The sequence below is a fragment of the Ciconia boyciana genome, chromosome 6 (genome assembly GCF_034638445.1).
Source record: "Ciconia boyciana chromosome 6, ASM3463844v1, whole genome shotgun sequence".
Classification (NCBI taxonomy): domain Eukaryota; kingdom Metazoa; phylum Chordata; class Aves; order Ciconiiformes; family Ciconiidae; genus Ciconia; species Ciconia boyciana.
This window is the reverse complement of record NC_132939.1, coordinates 45,921,647-45,942,595: the sequence shown is the minus strand read 5'-3', so window position 1 is coordinate 45,942,595 and position 20,949 is coordinate 45,921,647. Positions and strand designations below refer to the sequence as shown.

The following is a 20,949-nucleotide window of genomic DNA, read 5'->3' as shown; positions in this document are numbered from 1 at the left end:
CTTGGGAAAGCCCACCAGAATGCATCATGGAAGCACTCTGGCAACTCTGAACAGGCTCCCCAAGCACCTCTGGGATCTGAACACCACTCAGCTGCTGTGGAGCTACAGGAACAGAAGTTCAGGAGATCAGCCAGCCTGCAGGGCTCCACCGCCTTGGGAAAGGAAGGCTGCTCTCACAGCTGGGAGTCATGGTACTGGAAAAGGGCATGCAGATGGCCTGTCCATGGCTTTGGGATAGGAGAAGGCTGCTTGACACACAGTAAGCACAGAAAGGGAGCAGGGAAGTTTGGGAAGCAGGGGATGGGTACACACTGTTTGTGCCTACTATGCAAAATTCAAGCACATTTTTTTTATTGGCAGTATTTCACTAGAGAGTAAGCATGCTACAGCTTGCAAGGGACTCCAGAAAGCTACTGCGGGTAGATGCTTGCCTTAATGCCTTAAGCCGGTCTCTAAATCACACTGGCCTTGGGAGGAAAAAGCTACATACTTTTGGGTATTCCATGGAGATCCATCAGATGCATCTTTGCATCTAGGCAAACATACAACCAGCAAAAAAAGGTACTTGGCCCTGATTGAGTCCTGACTTATCCAGGACATGGTTTGAGGACACAGCAGAACTTCAGTCCTGTTTTAAACAAATCCCTTGCTGTGGCTGTACCTAGAGCAGGTCACTGGTCATCCAAAATCATCCACTCATCAGTGCTCAGCCCTGCTAGTAACATAACACTCCAGACAAAAGTTTTAATTTTATTACAATTCAAAAACCAGGACAAAGTCTGAAACCACTTTACTCCCTACTCTCTGCTATCAAGAATAGGTTCTTCACACACACACACAAAAATTTAATTTATCGACCACTATATAAGACCAGCACAAAGTAGTCTCAAGTGCCCTGAACACACATTAATCAAATCTGCAAGTTTCAAAGAGGCCTAGCAAAGCCCAGTTTGAATGAAAGGACAGTCCTGCCATTTTGGAATCCTGCACTCTATATGATAGCTGCTTTCTTAGAAACCCACACAAGCTTAAAAGTATTTCCAAAGAAATGTTGCCTAAGACTTTTCTTGAACAATTCACTCCTAAGTCAAAACAAACCGTGGGAAATCAGCAAAGATGCTTATTTCATAATGCAAAGAAACAATGCAGGAAGGTTTGCATGGATGCTGGAAACCAGGAGCAAATGAGCACAGGCTGTACCCAGCATATACGTGAGTATAACGTGTATGCTGAATCAACTGACACTACTATGAAATCTCAAGGCGCAATGTTGGAAAGGTTTCAGATGCACTTACAACAAAGGCAGCCCACAAAGAGACTCATTATCATGTAAAACGGGCATTTGATCCAAGTGTCCCGAGATACAGAAAGCTAACCCTGCAGGTGCTCTGGGAACTGAGGCAGACAGAAGTGGGAGGATTGTTGGAACCACACTACAGCTGTATTAATAGAGGACAAGGTGTCCACAATGCCATTAGGTTAATTTAGTTCCCACTACAAGTTCTACTAATTGCAACATCTGTTTAATTATAATGGTAAGCAGATAAGGGCACCGCCAGAAGACAAACTGCTTGTGACCACAAGGCAGGTCCTGCAGGAAGAAGGGAAAACATCCTGCAGTGTGGACACAGTGGCCAAAAGCTCTGACAAGTGGCTGCTGAGAGGCTGTGACTCCTGGGTAGAGAGTCAAGGCTGATCAGCGCTGGCTCTTGTCACTGAAGCTATGGCTTTATACATTGCTCTTCTCCCTGCAAAGTAAACAGCTCAGCCAGACTCTAGGTTTTCCATTTCACCACCAGAAGCCATGACTAGGTGAAAATGGAAGATCTTTCCCTGTGAGAATCAGCATGTGGGTTTTTCCTTGTGTGTTCCTTAATACACTGGGAAATCAGGCTGTTCCACAGTCCTACTCTGCACCAAAGCCACTCAACAGCTGAACAACCAGCTAAAGGTTTATGACAGTTTTCCATCAGATCATTTCTATTTCTTCACCAGGAAGAATCACACCTTGTTAGGCCAATACTCTGGATGATGGGCCCCCAGGGAAAACAATAAGCCAGCTGCCTACCTCCACCGTGGGACTGCACCTCCATTAGGTCAAGACAGGGGAAGACCCACCATCATCAAAAGGGCTACACAGCCAATGATATAGCGTCTCAGTGGGAAGTGTGAGGCCTGCACAACTCCACAGCTCTGCATCCTCTGGAAGCTCACATCTGACTCCGACTGTCAGTCTTCTTGCAACAGCCATAGAATCATTTAGGTTGGAAAAGACCTTAAGATCATCAAGTCCAACCATTAACCTAGCACTGCCAAGTCCACCACTAAACCATGTCCCTAAGCACCACATCTACACGTCTTTTAAATACCTCCAGGGATGGTGACTCAATCACTTCCCTGGGCAGCCTGTTCCAATGCTTGACAGCCCTTTCGGTGAAGAAATTTTTCCTAATATCCAATCTAAACCTCCCCTGGTGCAACTTGAGGCCATTTCCTCTCGTCCTGTCACTTGTTACCTGGGAGAAGAAACCAACACCCACCTCGCTACAACCTCCTTTCAGGTAGTTGTAGAGAGCAATAAGGTCTCCCCTCAGCCTCCTTTTCTCCAGGCTAAACAACCCCAGTTCCCTCAGCCACTCCTCACAAGACTTGTGCTCTAGACCCTTCACCAGCTTCCTTGCCCTTCTCTGGACACACTCCAGCACCTCAATGTCTCTCTTGTAGTGAGGGGCCCAAAACTGAACACTGTATTCGAGGTGCAGCCTCACCAGTGCTGAGCACAGGGGCACGATCACTTCCCTAGTCCTGCTGGCCACACTATTTCTGATATAAGCCAGGATGCTGTTGGCCTTCTTGGCCACCTGGGCACACTACTGGCCCACATTCAGCCAGCTGTCAACCAACACCCCCAGGTCCTTTTCCACCAGGCAGCTTTCCAGCCCCTCTTCCCCAAGCCTGTAGCGTTGCAGGGGGTTGCTGTGGCCCAAGTGCAGGACCTTGCACTTAGCCTTGTTGAACCCCATACAATTGGCCTCAGCCCATTGATCCAGCCTGTCCAGGTCCCTCTGTAGAGCCTTCCAACCCTCAAGCAGATCAACACTCCCACCCAACTTGGTGTCGTCTGCAAACTTACTGAGGGTGCACTCAACCCCCTCGTCCAAATCATTGATAAAGATATTAAACAGAACTGGCCCCAATACTGAGCCCTGGGGAACACTGCTTGTGACCAGTCACCAACTGGATTTAACTCCATTCACCACAACTCTTTGGGCCCGGCCATCCAGCCAGTTCTTTACCCAGCAAAGTGTACGCCCATCCAAGCCACGAGCAGCCAGTTTCTCCAGGAGAATGCTGTGGGAAATGGTGTCAAAGGCTTTACTAAAGTCTAGGTAGACAACATCCACAGCCTCTCCCTCATCCACTAAGCGGGTCACCTTGTCATAGAAGGAGATCAGATTCATCAAGCAGGACTTGCCTTTCATAAACCCATGCTGGCTGGGCCTGATCACCTGCTTGTCCTGTACGTGCTGCGTGATGGCACTCAAGATGATCTGCTCCATAACCTTCCCCAGCACTGAGGTCAGACTCACAGGCCTGTAGTTCCCTGGATCCTCCTTCCGGTCCTTCTTGTAGATGGGCATCACATTTGCTAACCTCCAGTCAACTGGGACCTCCCTGGTTAGCCAGGACTGCTGATAAAGGATTGAACGCAGCTTGGTGACCACTTCGCCAGCTCCCTCAGTACTCTCAGGTGGATCCCATCTGGCCCCATAGACTTGTGTGTGTCTAAGTGGTGTAGCAGGTCGCTAACCATTTCCCCCTGGATTATGGGGGCTTCATTCTGCTCCCCGTCCCTGTCTTCCAGCTCAGGGAGCTGGGTATCCGAACAACTGCGCTTACTATTAAAGACTGAGGCAAAGAAGGCGTTAAGTACCTCAGCCTTTTCCTCATCCTTGTCACTATGTTTCCCCCCACGTCCAATAAAGGATGGAGATTATCCTTAGCCCTCCTTTTGTTGCTAATGTATTGACAGAAACATTTTTTATTGTCTTTTACAGCAGTAGCCACATTAAGTTCTAGCTGAGCTTTGGCCCTTCTAATTTTCTCCCTGCATAACCTCACCACATCTTTGTAGTCCTCCTGAGTTGCCTGCCCCTTCTTCCAAAGGTCACAAACTCTCCTTTTTTCCCTGAGTTCCAGCCAAAGCTCTCTGTTCAGCCAGGCCGGTCCTATTCCCCTCTGGCTTGTCTTTTGGCACATGGCAATGACCTGCTCCTGCGCCTTTAAGATTTCCTTCTTGAAGAATGTCCAGCCTTCCTGGACTCCTTTGCCCTTCAGGACTGCTTCCCAAGGGACTCTGCCAACCAGTCTCCTAAACAGGCCAAAGGCTGCCCTCCAGAAGTCCAAGGTAGCAGTTCTGCTGACCCCCCTCCTCACTTCTCCAAGAATCAAAAACTCTATCATTTTGTGATCGCTATGCCCAAGACAGCCTCCAACCATCACATCACCCACAAGTCCTTCTCTGTTCACCAACAACAGGTCCAGCGGGCGCCTTCCCTAGTTGCCTCCCTCACCAGCTGTGTCAGGAAGTTATCTGCCACACAATCCAGGAACCTCCTAGGCTGTTTCCTCTGCGCTGTATTGTGTTTCCTGCAGACATCTGCTAAGTTGAAGTCCCCCATGAGAACAAGGGCTAGTGATTGTGAGACTTCCCCCAGCTGCTTACAGAATGTTTCGTCTGCCTCTTCATCCTGGTGGGGTAGTCTATAACAGACTCCCACCATGATATCTGCCTTGTTGGCCTTTCCCCTGATTCTTACCCATAAATGCTCAATCCTGTCATCAACATCACTAAGCTCTAGACAATCAAAACACTCCCTAACATACAGGGATACCCCACCGCCTCTCCTTCCTTGCCTGTCCCTTCTGAAGAGCTTATAGCCATCCACTGCAGCACTCCAGTCGTGCAAGTCATCCTACCATCTTTCCATGATGGCAACTATATCATAGTTTTCCTGCTGCACAATGGCTTCCAGCTCCTCCTGTTTGTTGCCCATGCTGCGTGCATTGGTGTAGATGCACTTCAGTTGGGCTACTGATCCTGTCACCTTTTGGGGGGAAGAAGCCCTAATTCCTACGTGACCATTCTCAGGTACTTCTGTGGTTTCTAGCACATCCATAACCCTTCCGTCTTTGCTGCCACATGGATCTCCATCCCCTACCTCCACTGAGATGGCAGACCAAAGGACCTTGCTAGCACACCGTCCCTCAAACGTTGGCGTCCTGCTTTCAGACTTATCTCTAGCAAGCCTGGTTCTATCCCTTTCCCCCTTCAAATCTAGTTCAAAGCTCTTTCAATGAGCCCTGCTAACTCCTGTGCAAAGATCCTTTGAGACAAGTGTACCCCATCTGTTGCCAGCAGGCCTGGTGTCGCGTAGACCGACCCATGACCAAAAAGCCCAAAATTCTGCCGGTGACGCCAGGCTTGGAGCCAGGTATGGACCTGCTGGCTCTTCCTGTTTCTTCCCTCATCATTCCCTGCAACTGGAAGGATAGAGGAGAACACTGCTGGTGCTCCTGATCCCTTAACCAGTCATCCCAAGGCCCTGAAGTCTCCCTTGATTGCCCTCAGACTTCTAGTTGTAGCTTCATCACTGCCTACCTGAAAAATCAATAATGAGTAATAATCTGAGGGCCATACCAGGGAAGGAAGTTTTCTCTTCTCATCTTTAACCCGGGCCCCAGGGAGGCAGCACACTTCCTGAAGAAGCAGGTCCGGTCTGCATATTGGGCCTTCTTTCTGTTCCTGTCGGAAGGGAGTTGCCTATGACAATGACCCATCTTTTTTTCTTTATGGAAGCAGTTTTGACGCGGGGCATATACAGCAACATGCCTGAGCCTCGCAGTGTCTATTTTGCAACTGGGATGTCAGTGGTAAAACCGGCAATTGTACCAAGCTAGGTCTGCTAACAAAGGTGATGACACAAACTTCAGCCATCAAAAAAGTACCAATATACCCCAAGCAGGCTTGCCCAGATCATGCAGCTACAGCTTCTCAACTACTTGGTCCCAAATCAACACCACATGTGTACCCTGCTAAAACTGCCACAGACTGCAGCATGGAAACAGCTTCAGAAGCACTCAGCCTGGAGTCAAATCTTTCCCTGCCTGTGGGACTCTTCCTCATGTTTGCATCAAAGCACGGCAGCTTCACACTCCCTGTAGCACATACTCTAGTCTTAGCAGGATTAAGGCTGTTTTTCCCAACAGACTCACTCTGCTTTTGCCTATTAGTCCTGCTGGCTGTGGCACTAAGTGATACACACACTTGATGAACACCTTGAAAAGCAAAGGGTAGTGTGGTTAACTTGGCAGATCAGCCAGTCAGCGCGAAGCAGAGGACAGTGAGTAATAAAGCGTTACACGCCGAGCAACAGCTGAGAAAATGCCAAGTGCCATTGAGATTCACAGATCAGCAAGCACAGAGCTTTACAATTTTCAGGCATTCTTATACCAAAAGGCACCAACCCAATGACTCTGTTATGGCTAGATGTTTTTAAATTTCCATCTTGAAGTTGGCCATGTGCCCTGGCTGTGATCAAAGCCAACTCTTCTACAGGGCTCCTGGTATCACTTCCAGCCAAGAATCTGGACTGTAAAAGTAATGTCAGAGAAGAGTCTCCAAATGCCTGCACCTCCTCTCCCCAATAACTTACTGACAATTCAGTTCTCCACCTGCTCCAGCACCAGGCTTTGCCTTGCTGCACCTAGTTGAATTGCTATGCCCCTATCTGACATGAATCTGGTGGGATCTCCACTCTGTTCTTGAAAGCTGTCTTGTCTTTCCTCTCAGGTGGGTACCCGAGAAGGCCAGAAAGATTCTTGGTACTCTACAGCCATTGCTGTCACCCCAGAAGTGCCATTGGCTTGGTGCCTGTGCCACTTGTGAGTGTTCAGAGAAGCAGATTAGTGCAATTCTCCTACCTTTGTGTGTGAGCTAGTGAGCAGGAATGGGAATTGATGGGGTTAGGGTTACAAGCTACAGTCCCGTAATCCGTGATCTGATTGCTGCCTTGGAGTCTCTGTAACAACAGCCACAAGTCACCATCCCAGAAAAGATGGAGGCAAGTAGGGAAAGAAATGAAAGGGGGGAAAAATAAAAAAGAACAGGCAAAGGAAAAAAACAGTAAACCCAAGCATGTGTAAGTTGGCTGTGCCATGTAGAAAAGCTCCAGTACCTGACTCCGTCAGAGCTCTCCACAAAGGCAGCACACAATGCCACCAGCTGGCTGCACAAAAGCACACCCAGCTGGCTGCTCCCCTGACTGAGGCATCCATGTTAGTGCAGAACACCAGGTTCAGCCCACCTTCAGCTGACTGAGCACCTGGGGTTGGTTGTTAAGCTTGAGAAGTACCCAGGTGAGCTCAGCCATGTGGAAGCCACATTTGGGGGTGTGGTGGGGTGTCCATCATGACTTCCTCAGAGCGTGACTCCTCATGGTGGGGTGTCCATCATGACTTCCTCAGAGCATGGCTCCTCAGGGGGAAGGAGCTGCCAGGGAAGTTTTTGACTGACTGAGACCTGTTACCTCACACACATCCCTCTGGTTCTTACTGTAGTCAGTTCTGGAAGCTTTTAGGATTACAGAAATGACACCTGTACCACCTTTGCTCTGGTCTCAACACCCTCCCCCCTCCAGCAGAAAGCTTACAATTGTATTTACACTAAAAAGATTTATACTAAAAATGGCTTAAGCAAAAGTGTATAATTCATCTGGTGAGAGAAGTGTCTGAGAAAGGGAAAGGACCTTACTACTACTAGGCATCATGTTCGCTGCCAAAGGACCTTGATATTTCCTGAGCCTTCCACATACATGTTATGAATTAACTCACAGTGCCACCAGCACCTCTCATTACAACACTGCTGCCTCAGGGCTTGCGGAGGATGGTTTGGCCTTACAAGTCATCTTCTGCCTTTGACTTCAGCACTGTTAATTGAGGGATACAAGCAGTTTGGTGTATATCAAAACAGACTGGTCTTTACCCCAGCTCAGCTTAGCTAAGCGTGTTCCAGTTAGCCCCATCCACCCCAGGATTCTGGGAGACCAGTTGCCTTCTAGCTTGGTCCCGTAGACCATGATGCTCATCACTGCTAAAATCAGCCAAAGTTGTAAGCCTCAGAGCAGAGGAAAAGCAGGGATTCTTTTTAAGTTATGACAATGGGGGGGTGAGGGGGGGGATCTCCTTTATCCAAACTAGATAAATTGTACAGGCTTTTTCCCCCCCATCTAGTCTAGAATTATATGTGCAAGAACTACTCAAGGCAGCATCAATTCTCTTTACTTAGTCTACCCTCTGCATTTGTGCTCAGATAGTTCAGTAAAAATAAATAAAAAATAAAAATAAAAAAAAAATAAAAAAGCATATATTTTGTAATTGAAAATCCACCTTCCTGAGCAGCCAGTCGGCGCAGAGCTGCTTCTTGGACCTTCTGGTCTCTCTCCAGATCGGACTGGTTAGATTATCTGGAGGAAGTCAGTACTGTCTTCTGAAAAGAGCTGACTCGAGCCAGTAGAGAACTGAGCTTATGCACTTTGCTAGTCATGGTCGCTGATGGCTTCATGAATGTTGAGTGGACGTCTCTGCTAACGTCCTAGAAGAGGAGCCCAGAGCAATATGGAAAAGAGCCTCAACCAACCACCAGTCCCCTCCCTTTCCCTGCAAGGAGAACTTCTAAGAGTATCCACTGCAATTAGTTCACCGGGGGCCCTCTCCTACATGCAAACAGCTGCATTTATTGCACAGCATGCCACAGGGACATCATACCCCGAGCTCTGGTGCTCACATATGAACTAGCAGCCTTGTCTGCAGCACTGTGCAAAGTGTGGGAAGCCAGGCTTCTCAAGCCCTCATTTGGGCTTTGCCACTTAGCTTCCTCCAGTCCCATATACTGAACCCCACTTGGCAGCTGAGGACGGGGAATATAAGGAATAACCTGCCTCCCTAGGGGACTGGTGTAATAATTACCTAGCTCTAAACAAAGGCAAAGCACTGGAGGGCTAGGTGCATTGTCAGGGGAGAGAAGCGAGCACAGCACTGTCCTACATCTGTCCCTAGCCGATACGAAGATGTGTGAAGCCCTGCAGACTCCCAGAGGACCAGAGCCTACAGATTCTGCGTGACATTAACAGTAAGCAAACAGAGGCCCCAGCAGCTGGCAGAGCTGGGATTACAGCCACCTGTCTGAAAATGCCAACAAGGAGCTTCCCCACAGGCTGGGCAAGAAGTGCTGGGATAAAAGAAGAGAATCGCAGCTGCAATCGTAACTCAGAAAGGGCCAGCCCCATTCCTAGAAAGAAGAGAGGTTGGGTGTTGTCCTGAGCAAATAGCAGAGGCACAGCAGGGATTGAAGGGGCATTTACTCACTGTCTGTTCATTATCCAAATTGGCCTGCTGTCTTCGGAGATCAGCCTTAATGAATGCTGGGACAGAGGGAGGAAGAAAGATGTGAAGGCAGTTAAGTCACCCATGCAGAGCCCAAATCAATTTCCCCAGGACTCAAAGGGGCAGCAGAGGCCCCAGAGGAGATAGGAACACGTTACGGTGAGCAAGGGAAACCACTCTCCTGGATGAGGCAGAGAGCACTTCTGAAACAGGCAGGGTAGAGACTCCTTATTGCAGCATGTAGAAGGTGCATCTTTGAGACCCCAGCCAGCAGCCAGGGCAAGAAGCCTTGCATCTTCTTTGTCACACAGACCAGATGCTTAAAGAAGCACAGCAGCATTGCTATGGGACTGCTGTGTGGGTCCTGCCCTTTCCTGCAGGCACCGCTACACACAAAAGCCCTTCAATTCATATGCCAAGCCCAAGGGGAAGAGTCACAGCAGAGGAACACTGAAAAATTTAATTACCTGTCATAACGGTCCCCAGGAACAGGAAGGAACAAAGAAAGAGGTTTCCTGCCTTTGTCCCAAAGCGATCCATGATTTGGCCTTGGCCAATGGTGAAGGCAATACCAAAAATCTACAAACAAACGAAGGCAGTGTCAAGCTGTACTGTTATTATAAAGCAGCCTGAACAGCTTCCCAGCTTTACCGAAGTGTCAGAACATACAGGCCAGCCAAGCTGTTGGCTTAGCAAGGCTAAAGTTTGGTTATAAACATATCCAGAGGCACCTCCTTGCAGCTGATGGGAAGACAGGTGACCCTTAAGGGTGGAATCCCATCTCTCACTGGAGAAGAGCCAGGTCCTAGGCTATTAGTAGCAATGTTGGAAAAGGCAAGGATGTTACCAGAGTTGACAAAAGATGGCAACCTGATGGATTTTCCTAAGCAGAAACAGAATGGGTGCCACTAGAGAAATGTCATGAGGAACATCATTCAAAAAGCCAGGTCCTGGGGTGCTTAGATTTGCAGTGCATTGCAATAATCATGGACAAGAAATAGGAGTCAAGGCTGGGAACTACAGTTTAATCTCTCTCTAAAGAGGCAAGCAAAGGGAAAACAGCACACCTACCTGTGCTGAGACATTAAGGAGCCCTGATGATGTTCCTTCCGATTCTGGGTATGTCAGCTCTGCAGCAAACTCAAAGCCCAGGGGAAGGTATCCTGTCATGAAAAACCTGTGAAGAAACACACAGAAAGGCACACTCAGCAACTGCCAGAAAGAAGACTGAAGAGGCACAGTGTAGCCCATATCCCTTTTGGGATGCTTCACTGACTGCATGGGATGTTTCCCCTAGCATTGTCACAGCCCAGGCAGCTGTCTGACTCCCTCACCATGGCACAGGTCTTCCTCCTACCCAGAAATACCTTTGCCCACAGCCTCAATCCTACCCAGAAATACCTTTGCCCACAGCCTCAAGGCACAGAGCCAGGCCAGCAGGGAGCTGCCAGTTGCTACAAGAACAAGGCATTAAAAGCAGCATGTCCCACAAGTAACTCTAAGGGGCCGTCCCCAGCATGGTCAAACAGCCACCCAGGCCCACATGCTTTTCATTCCTGCCCATCTATGGGGCTGTGGTACCACTCACTTCCCAAATGCTTTCACTTGATTACCTGGAACATTTAAGGCAGCTGCAGCTGAGCAGGGCCATGCTAATGTCCCTGACTCTAATGAAACACATATGAGAGAGAGATGGGAAGAGGAGATGATTTTGTCCTTAAACTACGCAGGAGCCACACACAGGCTGTGGTTCTCCCCTGTCCCTCCTGTGCCATGACCTCTGCCTCCCTGCTCATCCCCTAGCAGCTCACATGTAGAGGAAAGCAGCCTGCACATGAACTTACCCCAGCATGCCTGCAGTCACAAAGACCACCCAGAGATGGCCTAGGCTCAGAGTGAAGGTGTAGGCTATCATTCCCACCAGAGACATGATGTAGACAACTAGTGTTGTCTGTCTGCAAGGAAAAGCAGAGTCAGGGTTTTATTTAGTCCAGTCCTCCTTTTTGCCCACAGATCTTGATATAGTTTGAGGCACATGCTTTAAAAAATTAAAAAAAAAGAAAGTTGCACAGCTCTCTGACACCCTTACCCCAGACAGAGGAACTAGACTGACAGAGAGCACGGAAGGGCCTGCACACACAGCAGGGCAGCAGGAGAAGCAAGAACAGGACCTAGGAGTTTTCACATCCCTACCTCATGACCGGGGGCTTTGCTCCCTGTGGGGTTGGGGCATCACATCTATAAGGAGGCACCTATGAGGCAGCCCAGAAGATCATACCATGGGCTGACAGGTCCCTGGTCATGCACTGTACATTCCTCTTGAGGGAGAGAACAAGAGCCAAATAAAGAGATCATTAATCTTTCCTGGGCACCCTCTGTACTACAACCAGTTGGACACGCTTACTTATAAGCAGGAGCTGAGGTGATTAAGCACACCCAAGCAGGAAAGCAAAGAGGTGACACAACACTGCTAACGGTGTTATGTGCCTGTATTTTTCAATGCTATCCAAAACACCTTTCATTGCTGCTCCTTTCTCTGTTTAAACTGCCTACTGTACTTGGAGACGTGACGTGCAAGCCAGGTTGCCCTCACAGCCTCACCAGCAGTGGCAGCCACGGCAGCATTTAGCAGGACTAGTGCCAGTTCCATGGCCAACGGCAGCTGAACCACAAGCTCTCGTCTCTGGGCAGGAGGGACAAAGAGACCCCATGCCCAGGAAGCATGCCAGGCAGATCCTGGGAACAGCCATATCTGCAGCCTGGCCACGCTGAGGAACATCCGTGGGCTCAGTACTGCAAGACACACACAGCAGCTCAGGCCAGCTTTACCAGAACTGAAACATAGCAATTGTCATCCCTGACTAGACGCCAAGGAAATTCTTCCCACATCCAAAAAAACATGGCTCTTTCCAGTACTGGAGGTAGCAAGTAGCCCTTCGCAGTATGTAATTTTAGGAAGGAAGGAAGGAAGGAAGGAAGGAAGGAAGGAAGGAAGGAAGGAAGGAAGGAAGGAAGGAAGGAAAGGTAAATCCTTTACTTGACTGAAATTCCACCAGGGTCTTGAAAGCTGAACTGTTACCAGAGTTGACAAAATATTAACTTTTTGGGCATTGTCTTTTAGGAGGAAGTTAAATGTATAACCATGAGCTACTTGTGTACTTTCTACAAATTCTAGTGTTAATCCATTAAAGAATGTGTTTGGTATCAGTTCCTAGAATTCTACTAAAGAAACTAAACCTCAAACTGTTTTCACTTTTTTTTTTCCTTTTTAATGCAAATGACCACCGTTAAAAATCCAACCCCAAACGGGCAGCCAGTATTATAGTGTGTAATAAAATGTTTCCAGTACCTGAATTACTACAGATAAAACCAGAATGTTCCAGCTAAGGTTCTGTCCTCCCTCACTGCTGGCAGTGATTGAAGTCAGTGCGTTTCATGCTCCTACGTCACTTCTTATCCAAATACAGGCTTGAGAAGCTAATTTCAGACTTTAACTATTGAGCCATACTTACAAAGGTTCACCAGACACATTTAATGCACTGAAAGTCTAAACAACGTTTTGCTGTGACAAGTAATTTTGTTTTATGTCAAAGGGGTAGGCAAATCCCTTAACCTCCAATGCTATATCATTTCTAGAATATGTTATTTCCAATGCTTTCATGGAGGAAAAAAGTCACCTGTGAAGACAGCATAAAGGGGCTGCTTACTTCTGCTATAACCTGTTATAGAGAGCTGCTACGTGGCTGGCACCCAGCCTGGAGGCTGCAGAAGAAGAGATGAAGGACTGAGAGAGGAGTTAGAGAGCAGCCCCAGGAAAGTGAAAGAGAATCATAGAATGGCTTGGGTTGGAAGGGACCTTAAACATCATCTAGTTCAAGAAACAGGTAAAAGCCTGCCTCTGTTGAATACAGGATTCCTCAGATATCTCCTGCGAGTTCTTATGCCTCCCATCTCTTGACAAGCAGCCGTGGACTGCACTGACTAGGAAAGGGGTTGAAGGCTAGAATTACAGCTCCCTGGGCTGCATGGACCAAGTTTGAACTGGGTACTCCTTCCATAAACAGGACTCTGCAAAACACACCGCAGTCAGTGCTAATACACAGTGCAGGCTTCCAAGAGGTGGCTGGGACCCTAAGAAGCTTAGTCTCGGCCAGCGGGGACGCTTGGCACATGTTGGTTTTTTTTTTTTTTTCTTCCCACAGCTATTTTTGGTCTCAGTGCAGAGCTCTCAGGATAGTCGCACAAAATCTCACCCAGTTTCCTAGGCTTATAGTTCAAGTATTCTAAGTAGTTTGTATCTGATTCACTCTGTTGTGACAGTTGCCCTCAGTTGCGCTTTGCTCCTCATCTCCAGGCAAAGATGATGAATGAGTTAGTGACCAGATGTGGTCAGGACTTTGTTTCACATTGATGCTATGTCATTAGTCAAGCTGCAAGAAAGAAGTTCCCAGAACATGCAGCCCCGCACTGAGAACTAGAGCAGGCAGGCTCAGAGAAGCAGGTAGCTCTTGCAGGTTAAAGCCAGTGGTGTTCTCTGTTGGAGCTGCAGAAGTAAGTGGGGGACAAAATGGAGAAAACTGTTCCATCTTGCCATGGGTACCCCACCTACCACACATTAGCTGGCTCAAGGAGACAATGAGCTTTCCTCACTGACCTGCCTCCCTGAATCATTAGGCTCCAGCAGGACAAAACAAATTGACAGACCCTTGTGAAAGAACAAGACTGCAGGCTTGCATGCTGTGGAAATCACACACCAGGAAGCACCCTGAAACCATGTACTGAGCAGCTGCCTGCCCAGTACAGTCACTACCTGGGACTTGAACAGACAGCCCTGAATGCAACTCCTGCTGCAGGAAACAGCCTCAAGCAGACTTCTACTAAACCATACCTTAGCAAGACCCTGCTCCCCTCAGCATACCACTGATGACAAAAAAGCAGATTTAGTGCCCAGCAGTCCAAGCAAGACCCAAAAATCTGCAAACAAAGAGTTTAGTTGAGACACAGGTAGATACTGGTGCATAGGGAAACAAAGAAACCCCTGGGGAAAGATCCCAAGGCAGGGCGTTTCTCAGGAAGTGGCCTTTGTCACCATGTTCACTAGAGGACAAGAAGAACACTCTGTGGCCCTAGGGGCACCAGGGCCTGGAATAATGCCTGGTTTTGCTTGATAAGCCTCTTATCATAGCCATAAATCTCTTATGGGAGAGATAAAAACGCAAAGGAGAAGCAGATTCACAGAGGGCATTCACACAGCATCCTCATGTTTTTAGCAACCTGTTTCCATGATGGCGCTACATGGACTGATAATTACTGTCTGGAACAGCTACAGCCAGTCTCCTGGAACGGCTGTCCAGTGCAGTGAGTGCAGGCTGGAAGTTATGCATCCTGCTACATCACCTCAGGACAACTGGGGTTAACCCTCTGTGCTCTGGGGTGTGGGAAGGAAGCCCAGTACACCGATGTGGAAGTAGTGCTACGAAGGCACCAGCTGCCAAGTCTCTGTGGCAGAGCCAGAGGGAGATCTGTGAAGGAGCTGACACGCTTGTCACTTAGGTGAACCTAAGCTGCCCTGACATTCATCTGCCCTCCCAGCCACATTCCCTACCCTTTTGAAGAGGCAGATTAAAGAGCTCACACAAGGGACTGTGAGAAAAGAAAGACCTTGGGGGAAAAAAGCCAGCCAGGGCCAGCACCAGCAGGGAACAGGACTGAAACGGAAAGCACAACTCCTGCTGTTCAGCCAACTCCAGAGGAAGCTCTAGAGCAAGGAACGGGCATGGCCCAGCCCAGCCGTGTCCACAAGGTCACTTGGACAAGGAAAGCCAAAGGGACAGGACCAGACTCACAGGGGATCGGAGCTGCAAAAACACTGGAGTCAAGCAACGTCTGAAGCAACAAATGAACAAGGGGCAGGGGGGAGGCCACAACCACGTGCCACAGCTTTAGCTGCTCACTGGGATGTTGTGCGCAGCTCCAGAGTGCTCTGCTGTACGGACTGGGGTGACAGATGGCCTCCACAGGCTTTGCCATGAGGACAGCACATTCCAGGCTGCGCAAGACCCTGAACAAAGGCCTTGTCCCTGTAATCCCAGAAGGACCTCACCGCTGAAGACACTGATGTGTCAGATGCTGGAGAAGGGAAGAATTGGAGAGGGCTGGTTTGGTTTTCACCACCCCCTCACCCTTCGGCACTCAGTTTTATGCCGCTTTCTTCCTGTATGAAGGTCACAAAAAAGGACAGCCTTGGTAAATTATTTATATAAGCGATATAGCAGGACAGGGTGAAGGCATATCCACTACACAAGGACTAACCTGAAAACAGGCTACAACAAGAAGACCCAAACTGCAGGCCAGGCTAGGCTGAGAGAGCATTCACCTTTCAGTGGAAGAGACCCAAGCGCCCCATTCTCCAATATCCAAGACTTTCTTCCCTCTCCCAAATTTTAACACACTTTAGGCCTGTACAGACCTAAGTTTAAAACACCATTTGGGGTCCTCTGCCTAGTCAATGGAAAGAGATGGAAATTTCTGACATCTTGCCTTACAGAGATGCAGCAATGACAGTGGAAAGCGCTGTCTGGAACCAGCTGGACCCGAGGCCGTGTGAACACTGCCTTTAAAAGCAAAGCGTGGCCAAAGAGAAGTGCTGATTAATCCAGTCCCCAAACCCCTGATTCTGAGCCAGACTCCCCTACAAATACTAATACACCCAGCAGTCTCCAGGTGTCTCAACCCCATCTCTCCTCCAAGCCAGGAACCTGAAGGATGTACATGGAGCTCCGTTTAACTTGATGTCAAAGCGTGTTCTTTTGAAGAGGAGGGCTGTTCTCAACAAGCCATCCCACCAGAGGCAGCCCCAGTTCTGGGACCGCTCCCTCGTCACAACGTAACTCACGTATTTGTATGGGCCAAATCTGCGCCTGCTAATTCCAAAAATAAGAACAGAGCAGGGGCTGCTGCAGGGACTTGCCTGCCAAATAAAAGCAAGAATGCAAGGCCATTTGGTGCCTGAGCATGACAGATGGGGAAAGCCTGACTTAGCACAGCCTCACCCTTTCAAGGAACTGCTGATGGGACAGTAAAGATCAAACACACATGTAGAGCTCTGCAATTCCTTCTGTTATTAACCTCCCCCTGCTCCCCTCAATCACAGCTGGATCCCATTCATTTGCTTCCCTCTCTCTCCAAGCTGACTAAAAAAAGGACTTGACATCTTTCCTTCCTGATTTTCATGTGCTTACCATTTTGTTCCTGACACTATCTGAGCAGTGGAGGAAAGGGGGAGGGTAGCTACCTAGAACATCTGGCATCTTGACAGTTTTTTTAAATAGACTTTTAAATGGGGCTAAATAAAGACTCTGTAGCACTCAGAAAAATTTTGCTAGTTCCACAGAAATCCACTTTGTGGGCTGCAATGGAGAACAAATTCTTAGCAGTGTTTTTCCTCACCTAAGGCTAAATCTATCCCCAGATAGTCCCTGGGGTCTGTAGGACAAATTCCATGGGTGGCATAGCCCTATTTTTCTGCACTTTCAGCCAGCTCTGCCCACGTGCGTGGTCCCTCCAAGCAAGCAGGGGCCATGGAACAAATCCAGAATTATTTTTTTTTCCCCCCTCTCCCATTCTGTGAAATTTTAAGTCCCGGCTCTGCCTGGTGAGCCACAAATCTCTTCAGCCTTTGTGCTGCAACCTAGATCCACCGAGGGAGAAACAGGAAGACCATTCGCCCTAGCAGTGCCAGTTGAGGCTACCTTACCACTAGCCCCGGGCTGGAAAGAGACACAAGTCACATTGCACAGTTAGCTAGTGCAGTTCATAACAGCTGTGTTTCTATGTCCCAGGACTGCCAAATGAGAACTATTCAGTGGCACACAATGATCTAGAAACAGCAACAAGTGACCTGCCAGTCTCTGTATTAGTCATCTGCTCCTCTTTCCCAGCACCCCCAGGAGTCCTCAGCTACTATTCTTTCTTGTTAGAAAAGCCCATTTCTTCTCCATTTTTGATCCCTGTACTTGACAGCTAGGGCCAGAAGTCACTTCAGAAGCTGCAAGCCCACAGCTAGCCAGATTCATCTAAGCTGCCCACGATGAGGACATGCTTTTCTGGCCCAAGATACCAGGTAGGATAATGGCAGTGGGACTCCGCCAGGTGAAAAGCTGTTGCAAGGAAAAGAACTCCAAAGTTGCCTTCAGCTCATCACCAGCACATCACCAGTAAAGCCCCCTTTCACCCAACTTGCTCAGATAACACGTTATAGCACAGCTCTCACAGCCAGCAGGGAAACTGAAAAGCTGATTACACAGACCCCAACATTAGACAGGAGAGGCACCCTCCATCCCCTGGGACACCCTGCAGAGGTCTGTCAGTGACATCTGAGTGTCTGAGGACTGGGAGCTCTTAGCTGTCCCTTTGCAGATGGCAGGGTACGCTGGCCAGGTCTGCCTTCCCAACCCACCAGGCAGCAAACCCAGAATCATCCACCCGCAACCCCAATACCCCTTATGCCTGCTCTAAATACAGCAACATGCCGTTACACAATGCCTCTGGGCACTGGATTCAATGCGCCTTTCATTAAGCCGGACAAAGATTCACAGAAGCTGGTTTGTAAGGGCTGAGAAATGGTCTCGTACAGTCTTGATTCTGCTTGTGCCAAGAGCGCTCTCATCCCTGACAAAGCAGCTGCTGGGCCATCTCATCCTCTCCCTATGCCTCCCTAGGGACCACTAGAACCAGACCTTGTATGGGCCCAGTACAGACTAACACACAGCTCCAAACTTCACTTTAGACTAACTGGATTTTGAAGAACCATATTTTTTTCCTACAAACCCTCTCAATGATTCAGTTCCTGGACTGCCAAGTTGCAACTGCACAGGGTTGCTCCTTGCACAGTATGGGGGAAGAGTACAGTCACTAGGGGCACAGAGGCAAACAAGGGACTTACTTGTAGGTTTTGGTTCTGTCCAACCAGATGCCGGAGATCAGAGCCCCAACCATCCCCGATAGTATAATGGTGAGTCCAATCCTGCCAGCATTCACCTCCTCCCCCTGTGGTAAGACACACACACACTCACACAAATGCAGGAGCCAAGTCATAGCCAACAAGAAGCAAAGTGCAGAGAACCCAGAGAGGAAGAGACACCAAACTTAGTGTCCCATACATGTCTTCTGCTGGTAACACACTAACCAGAACTAGCCTTTGCAAGAACACTTTTGGGCCCAGTATGAGCCAATGCAGTGCCCTATTCTGGCCCATGAAGAAAAGTGGTTTGGCACTTCCCTCTGAGCCAGCCCGGAGAAAAAGGTGAGCGCTGGCCAGCGTGAACAGACACTCTCACAGGAGTCAGCATAAACCCTATGAAGCTTGCTGTCTGGTGTTAGGATTTGGACCAGATCGACCAGGAAATATTGGCACCCACTATAAGGCAGCACAGAAAGGAGCTCTCTGGCACGCAGCCCCAGCAGTGAGCTCTACAGTAGTTCAGCTACTGAGGCACCCCACCCTCCTGCCACCAGAGCACAAGTGTGGGCAGCCTCCTGGTACAGATGTCCTGGTAGAAATCACTGTCAGGAACAGCGTGGAGGCAACTGCTGGAAGAATTTCTCAGAATAAACTGCTGTCATTTAGGGTGTAAAGGAGCTGTTTTTGCTAGAGCTCACCAGCTTTTGCACAGAGTGGTGTAAAGACCTAAAGGAACCAATGCTCTCCTGCCAGCCAGCCAACTTGTGCCAGAGACAGCCAGCAGAGCCGTGGCATTGCATTTCTCACTGACTCTCCTTTGGCAGCCAGTGCTGGACAACAGCAAGCATCAGAGGGCCATGACAGTTGGATGCACTTACTGGGTAGTGATGGATCACCATGCGGTTCAGCAGAGTGGACAGGGCGTAGAAGCAACCTGTATTCAGACCTGAGAGGGGGATAAAAATGCAGCACATTCAGAGCCTGCTACTCTCCTGCTGGGTAGTGAAAGGGTAGAAATGCAGAGAGATCTTGGGGAGCAGCGATCCATAACAAGGCTGCTAAGTCTCAGGAGAGCCAACCAGACTGGCTAGACATAGGTTACTGAAAGAAATGCAGAACAAAGACAGCCAGATCTCAACATGCAGGAGAAAGCACCCTGCAGTTTCAGTGTAGTTCTTACCTTAGCAGCTAGAGGAAGGGCTGTGCACATTTCTGGTACTGAAAGGTCTTGCAAGTCCTTCATAGGGTCTCAACCCTCCCTCCCAGCCAGATCCATCTTAAGCCTTGGAGTTTTCTCCTCCCCTCAGCCAAGGTAAAGTACTAGAAAAGCACCTGCCTCAGCATCACACCTTTAACAAGGACCTGGGATTCAATTAACACCAGTGCCATTGACCTGTGTGGTTTCCTCCCAGAGAAGGGCCTGATAGCACTCTCCCTGCTGAGAGGCAGTAAAAAACATCCTCTCCAAGCCAAGAAACACCAGAAGGCAAGTAGGAGCAGAGCCGATGGTGAAGCACAGACAGCACTTCCCCCAGGCACCTGGTGTGTGTCTCTGCATGGGAAAAGTCTTGCATTTTAAAAGATATCACTGAAGCCTGAAAAAAAAAAAAAACAACTGTGAAAGTAATTGTCTTTCTGAAAGGGAAGTTAGATTAACTGTTACAGGCATCAGCCACCTGGTGAAGGTTTCTCAGTATCACCCAAGGTGAGAATGGAAACCATTGGGGTGATACTGGTCAAGCCCCATTCAGACACTCTGCTCCAGCTTACATGCAACTCTGGTTTGAGTTAAACACCTTCCCAAAGGGCACAAAAACCAAGAGCTTTGCTTATAGCAGACAAGAACATCCACATGAGCGCTGGACCAGCAGTACCACCAACGGCTACACTCTCACCTTGGGTGATACTGAGAAACCTTCCCCAGGTGGATGAGGTCTGTAACAGTCAGTGCAACTTTCTTCTCAGAAAGTCATTTACATTTGCAGTTAGTTTCTCTTCAAGGCTTCAGTGATCCTGATGGGGGCAGGGATGGGGACACAGATTTCACCACTGCAGCTCACACATCTATAGGCTCCATAAGGAGGCATGGGTTTAAAAACTCTGGCACAGATGCCTGAAATCCTGACAGAATAGATACATGTCAAGTTCCCACTTCCTAGTTTTCCTCTTTCAGCCTCAGCTAAAAGGAGGAACATCGAAATACATGATACAGAAGTGCAGTCTAGCAGGCAGAGCTTTGACAAAGGGAACAAAACCCTGAGCTCCCCTAACCCTGAAGTCCTTCAGCTCCCCTGACCCTGAAGTACTCAGTGCTCCTGCGCCTAGCCCACTCCTCCACTAGGACACTGGATACCCACTGCCCTACAAAGCTCATGAACCACTCTGAGGAGCCACCGGATTGGCAGCTGGAGGGGACATCACACTTCCTTCACACGCCATCTCTGACAACGTTCAGTAGAGCTCTCTCCACAGCTTCATGGCACAGAGAACAGATGAAGAACCTTATGCAAGTGATCGCAAATAAGCCAATTGCCTGTGACAAC

The 20,949-nt window shown here is 48.8% G+C and overlaps 1 protein-coding gene across 4 annotated transcripts in view; it reads right to left on the bottom strand.

Annotated features, from left to right (window-relative positions):
• Positions 1–20,949, bottom strand: part of FLVCR2 (FLVCR choline and putative heme transporter 2) — a 42,245-nt gene that overhangs the window by 2,496 nt on the left and 18,800 nt on the right. Inside the window, exons 4-11 of one of the 4 annotated variants that reach the window (XM_072865434.1) lie at positions 19,285–19,352; positions 18,389–18,492; positions 11,289–11,399; positions 10,516–10,621; positions 9,912–10,023; positions 9,427–9,482; positions 6,985–7,082; positions 4,335–5,806 (exon numbers count right to left, since the gene is read on the bottom strand). In XM_072865434.1, coding sequence (XP_072721535.1) covers positions 5,671–5,806; positions 6,985–7,082; positions 9,427–9,482; positions 9,912–10,023; positions 10,516–10,621; positions 11,289–11,399; positions 18,389–18,492; positions 19,285–19,352 — 791 coding nt within the window. In that variant the 3' untranslated portion in view covers positions 4,335–5,670. Of the gene's footprint in view, positions 1–4,334; positions 5,807–6,984; positions 7,083–8,465; positions 8,654–9,426; positions 9,483–9,911; positions 10,024–10,515; positions 10,622–11,288; positions 11,400–18,388; positions 18,493–19,284; positions 19,353–20,949 lie in introns of those variants that run through there. The other 3 variants (XM_072865436.1, XM_072865435.1, XM_072865437.1) reach the window with 3 other exon arrangements.